Source organism: Saccopteryx bilineata, chromosome 5, assembly GCF_036850765.1.
Source record: "Saccopteryx bilineata isolate mSacBil1 chromosome 5, mSacBil1_pri_phased_curated, whole genome shotgun sequence".
Taxonomy (NCBI): Eukaryota; Metazoa; Chordata; class Mammalia; order Chiroptera; family Emballonuridae; genus Saccopteryx; species Saccopteryx bilineata.
This window is the reverse complement of record NC_089494.1, coordinates 65,715,845-65,736,518: the sequence shown is the minus strand read 5'-3', so window position 1 is coordinate 65,736,518 and position 20,674 is coordinate 65,715,845. Positions and strand designations below refer to the sequence as shown.

Genomic DNA, 20,674 nt, shown 5'->3' with positions numbered 1-20,674 from the left:
GTTGTAAACACCTAAATATCCAAAAATAAGAGATTAGTTAAACCACTTATGATAATTACCTAGTGGAATACTATAGAACCATACTTTTTTTTTATTCATTTTTTTAGAGAGGAGAGAGACAGAGAGGGAGAGAGAGGAGAGAGAGACAGAGAGAGAGAAGGGGGGAGGAGCTGGAAGCATCAACTCCCATATGTGCCTTGACCAGGCAAGCCCAGGGTTTCGAACCGGAGACCTCAGCATTTCCAGGTCGACGCTTTATCCACTGCGCCACCACAGGTCAGGCTATAGAACCATAATTTTGACATACATGCATACTTACATATGTGTATATTAAATACAAATATATGGAAATATGGTCATAATTAAATAAAAATAGGTTAAAATATGAATATCTTATGAGCCATTGTTTTCAAATGTATATTATATACATTGAAAGTATACACCATATATGTATTATATACATAGAAAGTATACACCAAGATATTATATTTATATGCATAGAAAGTATACACCATATATTATATGAATAGAAAGTATACACCAAGATATTTATAATAGTTATATTTGGTTGTGAAGATTACCCCTGATCTTTATTTTCTTTGCCTTGAATATCTGTAATATATACAGTACATCAGTGAATATATATTATTTTTAAGCAGAAACATATTTCCAATACAAAAAAAGGAGAAAGGGAAACATTTTGACATCATTTTTTTTTATACTTCCTCTGAGGAGAAAATCAGTTATTACTGTGCTTCTGCTGATTAGTGATTGGTATAGATTCAGGCCACTGGGACTTTGGAGCATTTTCATCAACTAAAAAATGGAGAAGAAAAGACAAAACTGAAGAGCACAGCAATAGGAACAGGTCTGACATCTCAAAAGCCAAGTGACTTATCGTACTTGCTCTTCTTTGCTCTCCCTCCCTTAATCAAAATCTGTGACCAAAACCTTCCATTGGCAGTTTGTAGGTACTTTTAATTGGTCAGGGTATGGCATCAAACAATTCAGTTACAGAACCATCTTTTCAATGTGCTTAAGCTCAGAAATTTATGTGACTACCCCTAGGAGTCTCCAACTCTCCCCGTGTGGAAGAGATGGCGGGCTGGGGTTGGAACGGGAGAGACTCTTCAGAGAAGCTGATACCTGAGCTGAAGGGTAAGGATGCAGTGGTCATGGGGGGCAGGAGAGGAGATGGCATTCCTGGCAGAAGCATGAAAGCATGAAGACGAACCTATGGAGGTTTAGTGAGTGCTCGGCGAACACGTATTTGTTGTGGTGGTAGTGATAAATAGAAGACAAAATAGCATTTTAGAAACCTTAGCTTTTCAGTCTTTGTAATAAAGATTCATTAACTTATGCATATTGGGTGCCTTTGAACTTAACACAGTAAGTAATTTGTGTTCTTAAAACCTTTTATTACCTTACAGTTCTCTGTGCCTCCAACACTATTTAAATGAATAGCAACAATAAGAATATACAATGGCAGCTAGTTGTTGCAAATCAGGGGAAGAGCAGATGCATAGTGACAATGTGGGGAGATTAAACCTGAGTGTTGATCCACATTCATACCCGCAGCCCTTAGACTGTTCACATTCCATAGAAGAACTAAATTGGAACGTTTGAATTACCAATTTGGGTTCAACCTATGGTCAGTTCCTATGGAAATCTGTTAGCAATCAGGTCAACAAGGGCAGATGTCCTCTGATTTCATTCCTTAAATGTCTTAATTTACCTTCAGAACTTGAACTTATTGAAACCATTTCTGAAGATGTTTGTTTCTATTATCTTTCATTGCAATAACTTCCATAAGAAAAGTCGTATGATTTGTCTAAAACTTGCCTTCCTCAAGATTCATGGGGCTCCTACTATGTTAAAAAAAAAAAATCCTGTTCTGAGTATATCTTTTGCAAGGTAGATTGACTACTGCTTCTTGGAAATTGCCCTCTCACTAAAAATTCCATATACAAAATATTTTTTCAGAGCTATCAAATAAACAGGAACAAATTTGGTGATGCTGAAGAGCCTTTCTCCCAAGTCTATCAGGGAAGACATGGGTATGGAATAATAACTACTCCCAAATCTAGAGACGGCGGACACTAACAAAAATCAACCCACAATGGATTAACTGCAACCTATCTTGTTTTGAAATTAGAATGTGCTTTCAAGGTGTGAACGACTAATGGGTTTCTCAGTTTGTCTAGAAGCCATTTTAAATTATAATTGATCAAAGATAAGACATAACCTTGCAATTTTTAAATCAAAGTTAATAAAAACTGTGCAAAGAAATTTAAATGAAGTTTAGAAAATGGAGAATCAAAGAATAACCAGTGTGTCTCAACTCCCATCCAAGGAGAAAGTAGTTGATTCTAACCCTAACATAAAAAACGCCAGTTACAAGACCAGCTTGATTGATGAGGTCCTCACTGAGCACCCTGCTTCTTTTGGTCTCATTCTGATGTGTAATTTGTTCTCCAGAGAATATCAACCAACTAGTGAGGGGGAAAACATAGCCCAAATTATACTACTCACTGTAAAATCACACACTGGCATTCCACTTTTCAAATATGACTCTCTTGAGTTTAGTTAGTGCAACTCAGCCCCTGAAAAAAATCATCACTCCCCAATGAACTAGCAAACTGATTTTGGAACCGGCAAAGCTGAGACCCAGTTCCTAGACACAGTGACTTCACCTAGTGCTGCCAGCCCAACATGACAAAGCCAGCTGGCCTCGTGGATCTTTGCTACAGAAAATGAGATAGGCTGGGCATTCTCAGCAGTCATGAACTCAAGAACCAGCCTTCATTCTGCCTCTTATCCAGTCACAAAGGGATCAGGGTTTCAGAAGATCAAATTAGACATGAGTTTCATTTTGGTATGCTTTCAGGGCAGATGCCCGCAGAAGGGTTCTCACTGGTACTGAGAGTTTCTGTCCCTCCTAGAACCCATAGTTCAATAAACTGACTACAGCAGAGCAGCCAAGCAGCCAGGCCCTGGAGACAGTCTGCTAGAGCCTTCAGTCGTGGCTTCTGAGAGGCTAAAGGAGCCTTAGAAATACACAGAGAAAGCCAGATAGTTTGGTTGGTTAGCAGTGGTAGTCAACCTGGTCCCTACCGCCAACTAGTGGGCGTTCCAGCTTTCATGGTGGGCGGTAGCAGAGCAACTAAAGTATAAATAAAAAGATTTAACTATAGTAAGTTGTTTTATAAAGATTTATTCTGCCAAACTTAGTGGAAATCTGACATAAAGTATTTGGTAAGTATTGAATAATTATTATTATATGCTTTCACTTGCTGTAACTCTGCTTTATAAATTTTATAAAGTAAAGTGACTTCCCTACTTTATAAATCACCATTACTGTGGAACCGGTGGGTGGTTAGAAAATTTTACTACTAAGAGAGATACAGAAGTAGGCAGTAGGTATAAAAAGGTTGACTACCCCTGGGTTAGAGCATCGGCCTGAAGTTCAAAAGTTGCCAGTTCGATCCCCAGTCAGGGCACATACAGGAACAGGTTGCTTTTCCTATCTCTCTCTCTCTCTCTCTCTTCCTTTCTCTCTTGCTAAAATCAATCAATAAAAATATTTTTTAAAAAGGAAGAAGTGCACAGTGAAGCCTATAAGCCTATATAGAGAAACAGCTACCTGTCATCCACTACCCTTTGATAAACAGATGCACTACTTCTGCCATTTAGCATGTGATTTCTAATGGAGGCTGAGCACAGTGTTATTTAAAAAAACATTTTTCCCCTACAGATTCAAGATAATATCACAGTTTAAAATAAATAATTTCTTAATCTCACTTAATACCAGTCTGTAATCAAATTTTCCAAACAGTTCTAAGATGTCCTTTGCACCTGTTTGTCCATGCCAGGACTAGGACATTACATTGCATCAAGTTGTTATGACCCTAAATCTCTTTTAATATATAATACTCCCTTTTTTCATGACACTGATATTTTAAGAGGTCAAGCCAATTATCCTATAAAAAAGCTCACATTCTATATTAGTCTGTCTGATTCTTTATGATCTTAGCTTGCCCCTCCATATCCTGAGTAAACAGCAAATTAGATTTAAAGCTTTGATTAGATTCAAGTTAAATGATTTTGTCCAAAAGAAAAGAAAAGTAAATATCCTGGGTGATGATGAAATCCTTATATTGCCTCAGAACACAAGGCAGTGTTCTCTGGGCATTAGTGGTGCTAAGGTTGACACTGCATTAAGCTGGTGACCTTCTGATTTCTCCAATGTGCCGTTACCTGCTCCTCTTGTGACCTGAAGGAAGAAATCTGTACGGTGGGGGTTTTTTGTTTGTCTGTTTTCTGCTTTCACGATATGAATGTCTTGTTCCCCACCAACCATTTGTCTAAAGGTTTTATCAGCAATTGATTTCCCTTTGGAGTCTCCTTTTCTACATTAGCAGGTCTTACGCCGCACTGTTTACTAGTTATGACATGACTGAGTCATTGATCCTTAATTTCCTCACCTGTAAAATGGATATAAAAATAAAACCAATTCCCATGATTGTTGGAAGAATTACATGAGATATCCACATATCCATGCTCTGCCAAGTGCCTGGCGCCATGCATGCCTGGGCTACTTGTTATTATTGTGCTTTTCCGAATTTTGGTTGTGATACTTTGCAGTCTCCAGTCCCTGAGGCAGATGACAGCATATCTGATGAAATTGCTGCAGAGCTCAGGCAGTTAGACTTTTGAAGAATATTGCCTTATACCATTTTTTAAAGGCAAATTGGAATTTGTTTCAAATAAGCATTGCCCAGACAGGTGTTTCCTAAAGCGTGTTTTAAGAACCAATAGACTCCTGACATGCTCCAGGGGCGAAGGGCTCCATTGTTGAAATAACACTTGGGAAATGTTTCTCGTTCTCATCTCTTCTGGGGTTTCTTTATGTGTATTACTAAGTTAAAACTTCTGGAAAACCTCACAGGAAAGAAACCTGCTTAACTTTGCTCAGTTAACTATTTTCTCATCTATTTGCCTGTGGATACTATCCATCCCTCTTCCACCTTTTTAAAACCAAGTCACACATATAAACATTACATTGAGCTGCTTTAGATATTTCCAAAGGTTTGAATGAGGAGGGAGTCTCACTGACAAGCCAACCCACAGTAGAAAGTTGGAAGGTGTGTGTCACCGGCTGTTGGATCCTGAGAAGCCGTGCAAACTAGAGGAGTTCCTAAGAGGTTTACTTCATTGTTGGGACGGGTAAGGCAGAAATTGGAGTGTCCATAGTAATTCAACAGGTGAACTCAGATTTTCTCCAAATCTCACCATGACTCTTAGAGGATATTAGAGTACATATTCCTATCTTATAAGTGTCCTTCAGCCCCTGGGACTTAACTAGGCTGACAGAAATGAGTCCCTTGGTCTGATACACAGAGACCAAAGGGCGTAGAAGGTAAAATGGTTCAGAGGAAGACAAGAGGATTTGGAGTCAGAAAAATAGGAGGTCAATTCACCTTGATCCCTGGGCAAATCTTTTATCCTCTCTGAACCTTAGTTTCTTTGCCTATATAATAAGGACAAATAAAGCACTTAGTTCAAATGGTTGTGAAACTCTCATTAGATATGTAAAAGTATTTATAAAATACAATGTGTCCGTAAAGTCATGGTGCACTTTTGACTGATCACAGGAAAGCAACAAAAGACAATAGAAATGTGAAATCTGCACCAAATAAAAGAAAAACTCTCCCAGTTTCATACCTATTCAGTGCAGTTCAATGTGGGCTCACTCACAGATTTTTTAGGGCTCCTTAGGTAGCTATCCCGTATAGCCTCTACAGACTCGTCACTGACTGATAGCCTACCAGAATGGGGTTTCTCCACCAAACAGCCGGTTTCCTTCAACTGCTTATCCCACTGAGTAATGCTATTCCTATGTGGTGGTGCTTCGTTATAAACGCACCGATATTCACATTGCACTTTGGTCACGGATTTGAATTTAGCGAGCCACATAACACACTGAACTTTCCTCTGTACCGTCCACACCTCAACTGGCATGGCCGTGGGCTGCTCTGCTGTATACACGGTGTTATGTCATCATCTGCGCATGCGCACATGCTGCCACATCATCCTATAGAAACTGGGAGGTTTTCCTTCTATTTGGTGCAGATTTCACATTTCTATCGTCTTTTGTTGCTTTCCTGTGACTGGTCAAAAGTGCACCATGACTTTACGGACACACTGTATAAAATGCTACATAAATTCTAATTAATTTTAATGTTAAGAGCATACTAACTGATCTAAATGACCCATAGTTTGGTCCAATAGTCATTCTTGTATTCATTCAACATGTGTAACATTTTTATGTCACTTATAAGGTACCAAACACTAGGTTAGATGCTGATGTAGAGTATGGAATAAAGCAGATCTAGTCCCTGTCCATATGGAGCTCACATTCCATAGGGGGTACATATGATAAACATGTATACCAATAAGTGTATTACTGTAGTCCCCACTCCCCCAGGTATTGATGTGATATTTTTTAAATGGGGTTATTGCTATAATCTACTATAAATAGATGCATTTTGAAGGTAATATCATGAACTGTTCTCAGAAAATGAATTTTTAATTTTACAGAAAGAATAATATTATTAGTATAGAATTAAAAGAGAATTTAGGAATAATTTATCTCAATCCCCTAATTTTATAAATGAGGAAAACTAGAACCCAGAATACTATAGAGGTTTACCTACTCAGATTTTGGGGTTTTGTGTGTGTGCATGTGTTTGTGAGAAAGAGAGAGGTCAGAAGTCTTGAGGCTGGAACTAGAACCCAGCATTTCCTTCCCCTGGTCAGCTTTCCACTCTGCTGGGCTCCTCAGAAAGGAACTGTAAAAACTAGCTTCTGTTTTAACAGCTTATTCTGAGGATCACACTCGATACAATGTGTTCCAATTACAAGAAATTGGGGATGCAGCGTAACTGATTTTTCTGAACTTTGCTCCATGCAACAATTATTTTAATATATGTTAATAGGTTATCACTTTTTGGTCAAATTAGATTAGGAAACCCTGCATTCGCCCTCCACCACCACCCCCCGACCTAACTTTAGACATCTTATAAATGCAGTAAGGGAGCCTCTTAAACTCTGTTCAACTCAGCATTTCCCAGATTTATTTGACTACAGAATCTATTTCAAATTGTTTTAACAATTCAAGTGATTAATGTGCTGGATGGGTCAGTGCATCCTTAGCTTCAACTTGGTTGAATTCTTGATAAAGTTTGTAAAAACCCAGTCATAAACCAATCGGGTCAGATAACTTTAGAAAGGGCAGTTTCTTGGGTCTTAGGGTTTCAGACTGACTGTGGATGTAGGAGCAACACCAGATCTTTTAAACCAAGGCTGTAATGGGAAACAACGAGAGCTTCATTAAAGAACTCTCTCTGTTTTTTAATGATTATTTTCAAGCTTTTTAAAAATTATGATTTTTTTTTTTTTTTTAGGCATTCACAAACCCAGAGTGCTCCAAAAGGGTATGATGTCTTCACAGGATATCCGGATAAGGTAGCTGGATTTCTTGACTTCCAAATAACTGTGTATCTTTATTTCAGACTCACCCAGGAGAGCTGTCTGTGGCTGTTTGGTTCAGCCATCCAAACATGAAACTGTTAGTGATATTTTGAAGTCTTTGAGACAAAAGCTCAGCTTGCTAAAAACTTGGTTCAGCAGAGAGACAGGGAGGTACAGCGAAGAGAGAATCAAAAGCCTGGAAATTTGCTGCTGAGAATAAATGCTAGCTGCTCCCCGAGGTGATTTGTCTGTGCACTCCACTCTCTACAGATGTTAGAGCCTCTTTCTGAGCAAGGACCCGAGGTTCTTTGGTAGCACTTTGATATCCTGCTCGAATTCAATATGTGAAATGGAGGCGTCTCTCTGTGACTTGGAGCCCACAGCAGGCTTTGAAGTCTGATCCAATTTTTGCTGCCTACTATTTGATGTTGAAAGGATGAAATGAAGAAAATGTACAGTTTTTGCCAGTAACTCTGCTGAGCATATGTAAGATTAAAAAAACAAAATCCTTTGGATGATATACTTAGAAATGTTAAGTAGATTAATACCTTCCTATAGGTTTTCTTTTTTCTCTCTTAGGGATAAACATTAAGCATAGGAGAAAATCAGCACATAGCTGTTTTTATATTCTGGACTCTAATTAATTTAAGGAGGGGCTAGCTTAACTGTTCAGAGGAAGAAATAAATGAATGAAGTAAAGGGTGTCAGGACTTTGCAACTAATTGCCCCCAAGGAGAGGAACTCTGCTCAATTTTAAAGCAAAACAAGGCAACTTACAACATGACCCCAATATACTTAGCTTCTTCTCCATACAATCGGAGTTAGGGGACCCTTAGTTAAATGAAAGCCATGTCCTTAAGGTTGTTTCATCAGCAGATAAAAATAATGTTTCTGTTACTGGGTCTTTCCGAAGCACTCAGTTTCTGGGACTGATTTGCTGTCTTCTCGGACACACCATGCTGCTCCCGGTCGCCCAGGACTGAGTCCCTCGAGGGGAGCCCCTGCAAAACCTGGTAAGAAGAACATTTTGATTGCATGCTACTTCTATCATTTGCATGCTTGTGCACTTTTTAATGAGTTATTGCGTTGAACTATATAGAAGGCAGGACTCAGGTAGTAGTAGTACCACCTGGTGTTAACCCAAATTTTAGGTTGGAAAGCCAGCCACCTACCAATGCCATTTAAGTTTACTTTTCTGAAGGAAGAAAGTGAATATCAGAGGCCATACTTTTCCCTTTACTTGGAAGAACCTTAAACTAAGAAACTGTTTAAAACTTCATTTTGTTAAAGGAAGCATAAACAAACTGAGTAGCTTTCTGGTGCAGCAGATCATTTAGGGACTGGTAAAGAATATAGATTTAGTGAGTAGTTCTGCCCTTTTGGCAACATGGCCATTCTTTCAGCAAGAATATAAACATCTTGCCACACTCTTTGAAAAATAACTATTTCGGGCCCCTTTATTAAATTCTTTGCTATAAACTATGGTAAAAGTCAGTTTGGGGACTTAAGTGTAGCTAAATTCAGTACGCTTGGAAGATAAAATAGAAGCATAATTATAAAAATATTTATGAACCAAAAGATACTAAGGACAATGTAGACCATTCCAAAGAAAGAAACCTTTTCAACTTAAAATACCAACATTCCATTTACTGTTGACTTCATCTATTTTTCTGAACTCTACAATAGTTTCTCAGGTCTGTAAATTTAATCTTGGCCATTTTTTCAGTGACAAAGTAGTACTATGTGAACTGAGGTATGTATAATAAATATGTTAGGACCTTTGGTCCCTATGGAACTTAAACCTCTGGGAGAAACAAGAGAATATGTGCGTATTATCACAGAATGTTTTCAATGGATATGCAGAAAATGATAAACTTGTCAAGGGAATATTTTCCCCATTGCGAGATTTTTGAAGAATAAGGCATGATGGGGTAGGCATAGGAATAGTGCATAAAGAGGAAATTTTAGGGAAAATAGAGTTTGATGGAGCAAAATTCATTATGTAAGAATTTAGTTAGCATTTTTCTCTATCTAAACAGGCCATCTCTATCTTTTAATTGGGGTGTTTAGAACACTTACATTTAATGTGATTATTGGTATGTTTTTGGTTTAAATCTATCATCTTGCAATTTGTATTCTATTTGTTTTATTTGACTTTTTTCTCTTTTGGCATTCTACTTTAAAATACATGTGAAAAGAAGATTTTCAGGTATAGTTGAATAGTCAAAGGCACAGATTCTGGGGTCAGGCCTGCCTAGATGAAAATCTCTGCTCTCCTGTGAATGTTAATAAAGTTACATAACAATGCCTTACCTCAGTACCTACTCATGTAAAATGCAGAAGAGAATAGTTCATAACTGAGGGCTTGAACTGAGAAATAAATGAGCTAGAATAAGTAAAGAGCATAGCATAATGTCTATGGTGTGGTACTTTTTGTTATTGATATTATGTAATTGCAAAGTTCATCTATAATTATGAATAATAGGTAAAGAAATCAATTATGTATTGTAAGGCATTAAGGTTTGGTAGAGGTAATTCAGGGGGAGCTAAAATAAATTATATTTTGAGCCAAATATTCAAGAGACTTGTTGGATTACAATTATTTTCCCCAAACTTTAGGAAAGTGTCCTGGAAAGTCGAACTTATTGTTTCACATCGGACTTGCTTGTCATAGTTTCTTCCTTCCAATCTAGGTGGTTTTCTGTTGGGTTTGCCTCCATCACCATCACATCTTATATTCTAGTGGTCATCCTGCCTTCATCCTTTCCCTGCTTTGATGGCTCACATGCACATATGCCTGAGGAGCCCTTCTAAAGCATACCGTGATCATCACCTCCCCTTCCTTTATACCCTTCAGGGGCTCCCCATTGGCCCAACATCAACTCTAAGCTTATTTAAAAAAACTTTTTTTTATTTTCCAATTACCATTGTCATTTATTATTATATTAGTTTCAGGCATACAGTTCTTCTACATTTATATAACTTATAAAGTACTTCCTTGGTAACTCTAGCACCCACCTGACAATGAACATAATCCTTACAATATTATTGACTATATGCCCCGTGACTATTTATTTATTTGTGTTTACGTAGATTCTAGGGTCACCCCGAATGCACCTCCCCTCCCCCCTATTCCCCTCAACATCTCCTTTGCCCCCTCCCTACAGCACCTTCCCCCCTTCCCTTCAGGTTTATCCCATCCTATCATCCCCTTTCCCTCTGTCCTCTTTTCCTCTGGTCCCTTTGATCCCTCCTCTGTCCCCATGACTATTTTTTAACTGCAATTTCTACTTCTTAATTCCTTCACCTTTTCCACACAGACCCCTCCCATCTGGCAAACATCCGTTTGTTCTCTACATCTACAAGTATGTTTCTGGTTTTTTTGTTCATTATTTTGTTTTTTAGATTCCACTTGTAAGTGAAACTGTATGGTATTTCTCTTTCTCTCATTTCACTTAGTGTAATACCTTCTCAGTCCATCCATGTCGTTGCAAATGATAAGATTTTATTATTTTTAATGGCCAAATAGTATTCCATTGTCTGTATGTACCACATCTTTATCCATTCATCTATTGTTGAACACTTAGGTTGCTTGCATTTCTTAGCTATTATAAAAAATAATACAGTGATCAAAGTAGTGCACGTATCTTTTCAAATTAGTGTTTTGGATTTCTTCAGATAAATACCCAGAACTAGGTCATATGGCAGTTCTAGTTTTAATTTTTTGAGAAACCTCCATATATTTTTTCATAGTGGCTGAACCAATCGACAATCCCACCAACAGCGCACAAGGCTTCCCTTTTCTCCATATCCTTGCCAACACTTGTGTATTTATTGATGATAGCCATTCTGATAGATGTGAGGTGATATCTCATTGTTATTTTAATTTGAATTTCTCTGATTACTAGTGATTTTTCATATAGCTATTGGCCATTTGTAGGTCATCTATTTAGGCCCTCGGCTCGTTTTTAAATCAGATTGATATTTTGGTGTTAAGAACCCTAAGCTTCTATGAACAACATTCAAGTCTATCTCTGTTCTTGTCCTAATCCTCCTTTCTAGCTCTGTCTTCTATTGATCTTTCTCCTCCATTCTATGCTTCAGAGTATCCAAACTATTCTCTATTCTTCAAGTGTCCCTGCTGTGTTCTGTTTCTCCTCTTTGTTCTTACTACTCCCTCTGCCCAACCTGTCCTTCTTTCCTGTTCGCCATTCTTCAATCTACAGTGGCTCCCCCCTCTGTGCCCTTTGACATTTCCTATAGTACTTGTCACATCCTACCTTGTTATTTTCATGCATCTGCTAAGTCTGGTGTGATATGTGATTAGAGGAAGCAGGGAATAAATCTGAAGCTACTCAAACCAACTCTGCTGAGAGCAAACATGCAAAAAAGTGTTCAGATGTGGGGTTTGGACAATGGCTGTCATCAGCCCCTTAGTCAGAGAGTCTCAGAGTCTCCTTAATTGGTCCATTTAAGCCCGGTTCATTCTTTACATAGGAGACAAAGGCACGACATACCCAGGAAGTATATAACACAAATCACTTTGCCTCTGATCTCCACAGTAAAATTATTTAACTGGACTGACTAGCATATATACAGATCTAATCTGATTTTACTATGTAAAAATATTTTTTTTAGGCATTTGTTCTTCTACTTATTTATTAACTTATGTACTCAGGAAAAAAATTTATAACTTAACTAAGTACCAAGAACTATTCTGGGCTAGCACATCTCAAACTGTTTTTGAAAGCCCAGTTTAGGGTTTATTTTCTTTTGCAATTTACACAGACTGATACTTTTGTGACATACAATAAAAATGAATTACTAGATAATCACACATGGATGTGTTACGTCAATATGAAATCAATCAAAACTTTCTACGTTCCTTACTCTAAATTAAATTACTTTAAGTGTCTTTGCTCGTATTTTGGGGATTATTAACAAAGGTTGGCCAACAGACCACATGCCCCTAGTGCTGTTCTAGGCATGTGTGACAGACCAGGAAACAACCATCAAAAATGTCTGTATGTTCTAGCAGAGGGAGACAACAATCAACAATAAGCATAATAGTATAAGTAAGTCAGTTGTATGGGATGTCAGAGGAGCAAAGTGTTATGAAGAGAAAATATAGCAAGGAAGATTAGGAGTGGCCAAGTTGCAGAAGACAAAGGGATGGTTGACTTTTAAATAGGGTGGTCAGTATGGGCTTCATTCATTGAGAAGCTTGAAGGTGGTGAGCTAGTCAGACATGTGGATACCAGGAAAAGAGCATTACATGGAAAAAGCTCTAAGGAGAGACCATGCATGGAATACAGGAGGAGTAGAAAGAAAGACCGTGTGATTGGAGCTGAAAAAGCGAAGAAGAGAATGGTAGGATATGAGAGGTAACCAGATGATGCAGCTCCAGTCTTTCTGAATGTCCATCTGACTCAGCAGGTCTGGGCAGCTCCTAAGATTCTGCAGGAATAATGAGCTTCCGAGCAGTGCTGATACTGTTGGTCTGAGGTCTACATTTTGAATAGTGAGGGTAAACTCAGTGAAGCAGGGAACCACTAAGCATTTTCAGCAGAGGAGTGACATGACCTGAATTATGTTTTAAAATGATTCCTCCAGCTACTAGGTTGAGTATAGACTATACACATCATCCATAAATATCATGTGTAAGTTACATTTTCCAGGCAGCTAAACCTTTCTAAAAATCCTACGACTCCCTTTTGTACTAAGTATACCAAATGCAATTCTTCTTCTTAGTATCTCAGGACATGATCATTAACAACTATTACCACACTGGGCTATGATGCAGGAAGATACTTAGATATGACTGTGAAATGAAACCACCTACCCTTGAATTTAATGACCCCAGACCATTAGGATCTTTAGTTAATATGCCTTTAGTTTTTTTTGTTTGTTTGCTTTTTTTGTTTGTTTGTTTGTTTTTGTATTTTTCCGAAGCCAGAAACAGGGAGAGACAGTCAGACAGACTCCCGCATGCGCCCGACCGGGATCCACCGGCATGCCCACCAGGGGGCGATGCTCTGCCCCTCCGGGGCGTCGCTCTGCCGTGACCAGAGCCACTCTAGCCCCTGGGGCAGAGGCCAAGGAGCCATCCCCAGCGCCCGGGCCATCTTTGCTCCAATGGAGCCTCGGCTGCGGGAGGGGAAGAGAGAGACAGAAAGGAAGGAGAGGGGGAGGGGTGGAGAAGCAGATGGGCGCCCCTCCTGTGTGCCCTGGCCGGGAATCGAACCCGGGACTTCTGCACGCCGGGCCAACGCTCTACCACTGAGCCAACTGGCCAGGGCCTAGTTATTATTTTAATGTTCTTCTCTTTTGACACAAAGTTGATGTTTCTTGTTATTATTAATGTGCTCACTTATTTGTAACACTCTTTCTCCTCTTTTTTTCACCTTTGTTATGGTCTAAAATATGGACTTTAAACATTTTTCAACAGTTAAAAAAAGGATCCCAGTAGGGTAACTGAAGGAATCTCTATGAGCAAAAAAAAGGAAGCTACCACAAAAGGACTAGATGCTACTGTCAGCACATGCTAGGTGCTTTACCTCCGTTTTCTTAGTGTAGAGCACACAGGCTTTATTGTAACTATGTGACCTGCATGTTCAAAGACTGCCATTTCCTGCCCTGGGTTTCCTGTGATACCTCACCTAAGCAACATAGCTCTGCCCTTGGCTATCTTCTCATCTACAAGTAGCATAAATTATTCCTATTCCTCTTTGCAAGTAAAAAAAAAAAAATCATTGCACTTGCTAAGAATAACTTTAACTTCATTGCACCTTAAAGATGGAACACAGTACATTTTTAGGGAGTTGAGGTGCAAACAGTATTGTACCTGCCTTCTAAGGGGGTCACAGTTGGCAGTGCACAGTGGCAGGTGTGGGAGAACCCCCCAAAGAACATCCAGTGTCAGGTCTCTCGGGGCCTGTCCACCCCAGGACTGCCGGCAAATCACACACTCTTCTCTAATGCCGTCTACTTCCTTATTTTCCTTTACCTTTCTTATTTCTCATTAATAAATTTTGTTGATTTTGGCATAAGTTCAGCTATCAGAGAGCAAATTTGGGCTGTTTTACTTTTGGAACTCTTTATTTTTTGTCGCCAAACATCTCAGTTTTCCAGGGACTGGAGAGTTTTCTAAGATGTGGGATTTTCAGTGCTAGCTTCAGGACAGTCTCAGGCAAACATGGATGAGTTGGTCACCCTATTATAATACTGGAAGCTGACCTCTCATTGGGAGGAACTACTTTTTAAAAATTAGATTCCTTGCGGAGGACCCGGGTTCAATTCCCGGCCAGGGCACATAGAAGAAGCGCCCATTTGCTTCTCCACCCCTCCGCCACGCTTTCCTCTCTGTCTCTCTCTTCCCCTCCCGCAGCCAAGGCTCCATTGGAGCAAAGATGGCCCAGGCGCTGGGGATGGCTCTGTGGCCTCTGCCCCAGGCGCTAGAGTGGCTCTGGTCGCAACATGGCGACTCCCAGGATGGGCAGAGCATCGCCCCCTGGTGGGCAGAGTGTCGCCCCATGGTGGGCGTGCCGGGTGGATCCGGTCGGGTGCATGCGGGAGTCTGTCTGTCTCTCCCTGTTTCCAGCTTCAGAAAAACGCAAAAAAAAAATTAGATTCCTTGCATCAGGCTAAACTAAGCCTTAGATATGCTACAGACTCGTCTCACACAGGCTTCCTGTGTTTGGAAGAGGTTGCAAGCAGCTTGCCTAACAACAACCACTATGATCATAAAGGGCTCAATGTCACCCATTTGACAGGGGAGCATGTTCCTACAATGGAACCTCAAAGGCAACATCTTTCCTGTCAGGAAAGCACATGGAAACCAAGCCCCACACAGAGGGAAGGCTGCTGGGCCCCTGTCTTGCACCCAGTGCCGTTAGGGAATGCCACACATGGGACTTTAGGCTGCCGTTGTGGCCACACATCTGGATAGTCTCTGGTACTCTGCGTCCCTCTCTTTTCAGCTCCCACTGGGCTGAGACATCTTTGCCTCTTGCCCAGATGCCATGGAATTCACCATAAATCAGTGAGTGGATTGGTAGTGAGACTGTTATAGCCTCAGTCTCAGGACTTCTCTCAGTGGGACGGTAATTATAGGCCTCGAGTTCTGTCCCTGAGCATGGGGAGGTGGAAAACTCTCCTTGTCAAAGGATCTTTTTAGATCTGGTGGTTCTTAAACTCTAGTGTGGGTATCAGAATCACCCAATCTGTTAAAACACAGAATGTTGGGCCTATTACACAGTTTCTGAGTTTGCAAGTTTGTGTGGGATGGAGGAAAAGGGGGGTCCTGGGTGATGCCATACTGCTGATCTGGGGACTGCCCTTTGAGAACCACTAATCTAGACATCCCCTATCTCAATGATATTACACTGAAATGGAAAAATGAACTTTATATATATGGCTTTCTGTTCATTCATTCAACAAACACTTATTAAGCACCTACTACAGGTCAGGAAGTGAAGACACTTAACAAATTGACTCAATTCAAATATCTTGGTCTTTGCAGCTGTTATTTTCCAAAGTGGATTTGGTAACAACACACTAAGTGTCTGTATTTATCTTGTGGTCTCATTAAATTCTCAGGAAGTTGTCAATAACAAGTTTATATGTAGGTACTTCTAACTTTGCTATAGAAGAAGAAGAGGGGAGCGTTCCCAGTACTCAATTTCTAAAATTATAAGGAATTATTGCCTTTAAAGGATATTTTTATTTTATAAACTATACTTCCTCCTCAGCCAGCCAGCTACAAAGCAAAATTGCTCTACATCCCACCAGAACTGAATATTTGCCCATATCTCTAATATGTATGTTATTATTGTAATGTTTGTGTCTTGGCTCTTTGCAAAAGAATCCAGCCAAGGCCAGCACTGGGAAGAGTGCACAGGGTGAGCCTTCCGGACATGAGGGCAGAAGGATGGAAGGAGAAAGAGGAGACAGTATAGTTCTTCTAATCCCAGGCTTAATTCTAATTCAGCCCTGTTTATATAATCACACACCTTTCCTGTTTTGCTTATAAGACTTTTCTAATTTTAATTAGATCTGGATTTGGGGATGATGTTGTTTTGTTTTGCTTTATTTTGTAATTTTGGAGAATGTGAACAGAGCACCTGGGACATCAATGAAGGTTTACGCCAACTGGGACAATCTGCCCAACATTGTGGCTTTCTAAAGGAACTTTGTAGAATACCCACCAAGAGGGAAAGATTCATTTTAGTGCTCTGTTTCCCTTGAGACTTGAGGATCTGGATGGTAAGAAGGATGGTTGTCCACATAGATTGGCACAGTATCTGCTCCTCAGCCTGTGAGATTCCGACCCAGCTGGAAGAGTTGCAGCTAGAGAGGAAAGTAGCGGCTGCTACAAGGGTGGTAGTTAGAAGCCACGGAGGTCATTTGTCAGCCATCATTTCTGAGGCCATATACCTCAGGGAAAGCCTTGTGGCTGCCTATTCTCATTCCTGCAACTTATTAAAGCACATTACAAACTTGGAGAGTTCTGGACATTATTTTGCTTAGATTGTTACTGCAACCATATGAGGAAAGTTCAGCAGGAAATTTTCTGGTTCTTTTCTGAGTGCATTAGGTCAAGATGCACTTTTTGCATTGCCGAGTTAGATTCTGGCACTGACCCAGGACATCAGGAGTGCAGCTGCCAAGCAACGCAAGGTGGGGGGCGGATAAGTCAAGTTAGGGTACTTGACTTCCAGAATTGAACATTGATGGCATGACTGTGAAATGTGCCAAGAGTAATTTTATTTTTAAGTTCTTTTCTTACTTGATGCATTTGAAATAACACACACTCTCTAGACTACCCTGTTAACCTTAGCTGCCTACTTTGTTTAATTTTAAAGGATTCTTTTCAACTTTTAAATGAAATATACAGTTGTATAATGGTAGGAGTAGAGTGATTGTTCTTTTTACCTTTGTTTGTTTTCCAAGATTGGGAGCAATAAATTTTTTGAGTTTTATTTCTTTTTCTTTTTCTTTTTCTTTTTTTCAATTAATAGACTATACAAACTTTACTTTTTAATAGTTTATGTTTTCAGAAAATTTGAACAGAAAGTAGAGTTTTTGTATACTTGCTTACCTCTTCCCCTCCCCCCAATTTTCCATATTATTAATATATTTTATTGATATGGTTCTTTTGTTAAAATATTGATATTATTATTAACTAAAGTCCATGATTAACATTATGATTTATAGCATTATAGTCTATGAGTTTTGTCAAATGTATAATGATATGTATCCGCCATTGCAGTATCAGACAGAATGGTTTCATTTACCTAAAAGTCCTCTGTGCTCCACATACTCATTCCTTCTTCCCCCCTCTTTCCCCCTAAGCTCCTGGCAACCACTGCTTTTTATTTTTCAGTGTTTTACTGTCTTCATACTTTTGCTTTCCCAGACTATCATATAGTTAAAATCACAATATGGCCCTGGCCGGTTGACTCAGCGGTAGAGCATCGGCCTGGCGTGCGGGGGACCCGGGTTCGATTCCCGGCCAGGGCACATAGGAGAAGCGCCCATTTGCTTCTCCACCCCCACCCCCTCCTTCCTCTCTGTCTCTCTCTTCCCCTCCCGCAGCCAAGGCTCCATTGGAGCAAAGATGGCCCGGGCGCTGGGGATGGCTCCTTGGCCTCTGCCCCAGGCACTAGAGTGGCTCTGGTCGTGGCAGAGCGACGCCCCGGAGGGGCAGAGCATCGCCCCCTGGTGGGCAGAGCGTGGCCCCTGGTGGGTGTGCCGGGTGGATCCCGGTCGGGCGCATGCGGGAGTCTGTCTGACTGTCTCTCCCCGTTTCCAGCTTCAGAAAAATACAAAAAAAAAAAAAAAAAAGAAAAAAAATCACAATATGTAGCATTTTCAGATTGGCTTCTTTCAGTTAGCAATATGTATATATTTAAGGTTCTTCCATGTCTTTGCATGGCTTGATAGTTTATTCCTTTTTATTGCTGAAAAGAATCCATTGTATGGACATACCACATTTTGTTTATTCCCATATTAAAAAAACATCTTAGCGTGCGGAGGACCCGGGTTCGATTCCCGGCCAGGGCACACAGGAGAAGCGCCCATTTGCTTCTCCACCCCTCCGCTGCGCTTTCCTCTCTGTCTCTCTCTTCCCCTCCCGCAGCCAAGGCTCCATTGGAGCAAAGATGGCCCGGGCGCTGGGGATGGCTCTGTGGCCTCTGCCCCAGGTGCTAGAGTGGCTCTGGTCTCAACATGGCGACGCCCAGGATGGGCAGAGCATCGCCCCCTGGTGGGCAGAGCGTCGCCCCATGGTGGGCGTGCCGGGTGGATCCCGGTCGGGCGCATGCGGGAGTCTGTCTGACTGTCTCTCCCTGTTTCCAGCTTCAGAAAAATGAAAAAAAACAAAACAAAAACATCTTGGTCGCTTCCAAGTTTTGGAAATTATGAATAAAGCTTATAGAAACTTCTTTGTACAGGTTTTTGTGTAGACATGTTTTCAACTCCTTTGAATAAATAATAAAGAGTGGTATGGGTCAAATAAGTTTGCAAATACGATGTATATGTTTGCTCGCTTATAGTTTGCATTGGGTGTGGTCAACAAGCTGTAAGCAGGCAGGGTCCTTATAGCCTAAGGCTTAGTTTTAAGACTAAGCCTTTCCCCCTTTTTAATACTAAGATCTTCTCAACACTAAGCTTTCCCCGTCTACGGCCATACCACCCTGAATGCGCCCGATCTCGTCTGATCTCGGAAGCTAAGCAGGGTCGGGCCTGGTTAGTACTTGGATGGGAGACTAAGCTTTCCCCCACACCCTTGACTGTTGCATGATGTGGGGTGGTACACTCTTATGAGGAATACTATTTATGCCTCAGACAAGTGACTTTGCATCAGACACTTCCTTATTTGTATACTGCTTAAAGGCTTTAATTTCTACACTATAAAATAAAGAAGACCAGAGGCGCGCGCTCTCTCTCTCTCTCTCTCTCTCTCTCTCTCTCTCTCTTTCTCTCGTCCTGAAATTAGCAATACAGAGGAGAAGCAGCCAAGATGGCATAGTGCTGAAGGAGAAGCCAGTTTGTGCAGAGTTTGTGCAGAGAGAAGGAGATGGGGAACAGAAGTGAATAAGGCTGGTGAGGTAGAAACCTTTGATTCTAGGAATACTCGGATGAGTCAGTGACTTTGGGAGCCCTGAATGGAAAAGGAAGTGTTTTCCCACTGTGTATTTCTCACCTACCAGGTCAGGTGCAAGCTAGGATTAAAGGTAATGGCCTACCAGTTCTTGGCTCCGTTGTTTCATTACCGTCTGTCTGAATCAAATTAGAACCTGCACAGGCCAGGAGGCTGTGGCTACTGGCCTTACAAGTGAGATTGCTAGATTATATGGTAAGACTATGTTTCGTTTTGTAAGAAACTGCCAAATTAACCTTGTATGGTCAGTGGCCACTGCCATCGTGGCCATGCAGGTTCTCATTGGATTCGGGCAGACGGTAAAGAAACAGTGGAGCCAAAAAATGGTGGGCTATTCTGTTTATTAGAATCTTGTACCTGCAGACGAGCAAACAGGCAGGGAAGACCACTTCCCTCTCATTCAGAGCTCCCAAAGCCCTGACACATTCTCCGGTTCTACAACCCATAAAATCTTCTCTGGTTCCTCCTGGAATCGAAGGGCCCCACCAGCCTCAGCATAGCTCCCAAAGACCTTTAGCTCCAGTTCCACGTCTATACTCTTTCTTCTCTCCCTACAAAACCTAGGCAGGGGAAAAATTCCCTTCTCCAGCAAACGTTAGCAATACAATGGCCCCTCCCAAGCAGGAAGTAATCCACAGTTTGCAATCTGCTGCCCTGACGGCAAAGCACGGCAAGCACCGCCGTCTTTCATGGCGCTGCCTGGGCCAATGCAAAATATATGCAAGCAAACCTAAAAAAACACATTTTACAAACTTATTTGCCCAACAGTCCTTTAAAGTGGCCGTACCATTTTGCATTCCCACCAGTAAAGTATGAGAGTTCCTGTTGTTCTTCATCCTCACCAGCATTTGGTGTTATCACTGTTTTGGATTTTTGCCACTTTAATAGGTGCGTGATGTTATCTCACTGTTGTTTTAATTTGCATTTCCCTGATGATGGGTAATGTGGAGTATCTTTTCATATGCTTATTTGCCATCT

At 40.6% G+C, this 20,674-nt stretch overlaps 1 protein-coding gene across 5 annotated transcripts in view; it reads left to right on the top strand.

Moving 5' to 3' along the window:
* Nucleotides 1-20,674, top strand: part of MYO3B (myosin IIIB) — a 577,608-nt gene that overhangs the window by 442,836 nt on the left and 114,098 nt on the right. For all 5 annotated transcript variants that reach the window (XM_066280402.1, XM_066280405.1, XM_066280403.1 and 2 more), the window contains 2 exons: nt 7,467-7,527; nt 8,447-8,546. In XM_066280402.1, coding sequence (XP_066136499.1) covers nt 7,467-7,527; nt 8,447-8,546 — 161 coding nt within the window. The remainder of the gene's footprint in view (nt 1-7,466; nt 7,528-8,446; nt 8,547-20,674) is intronic.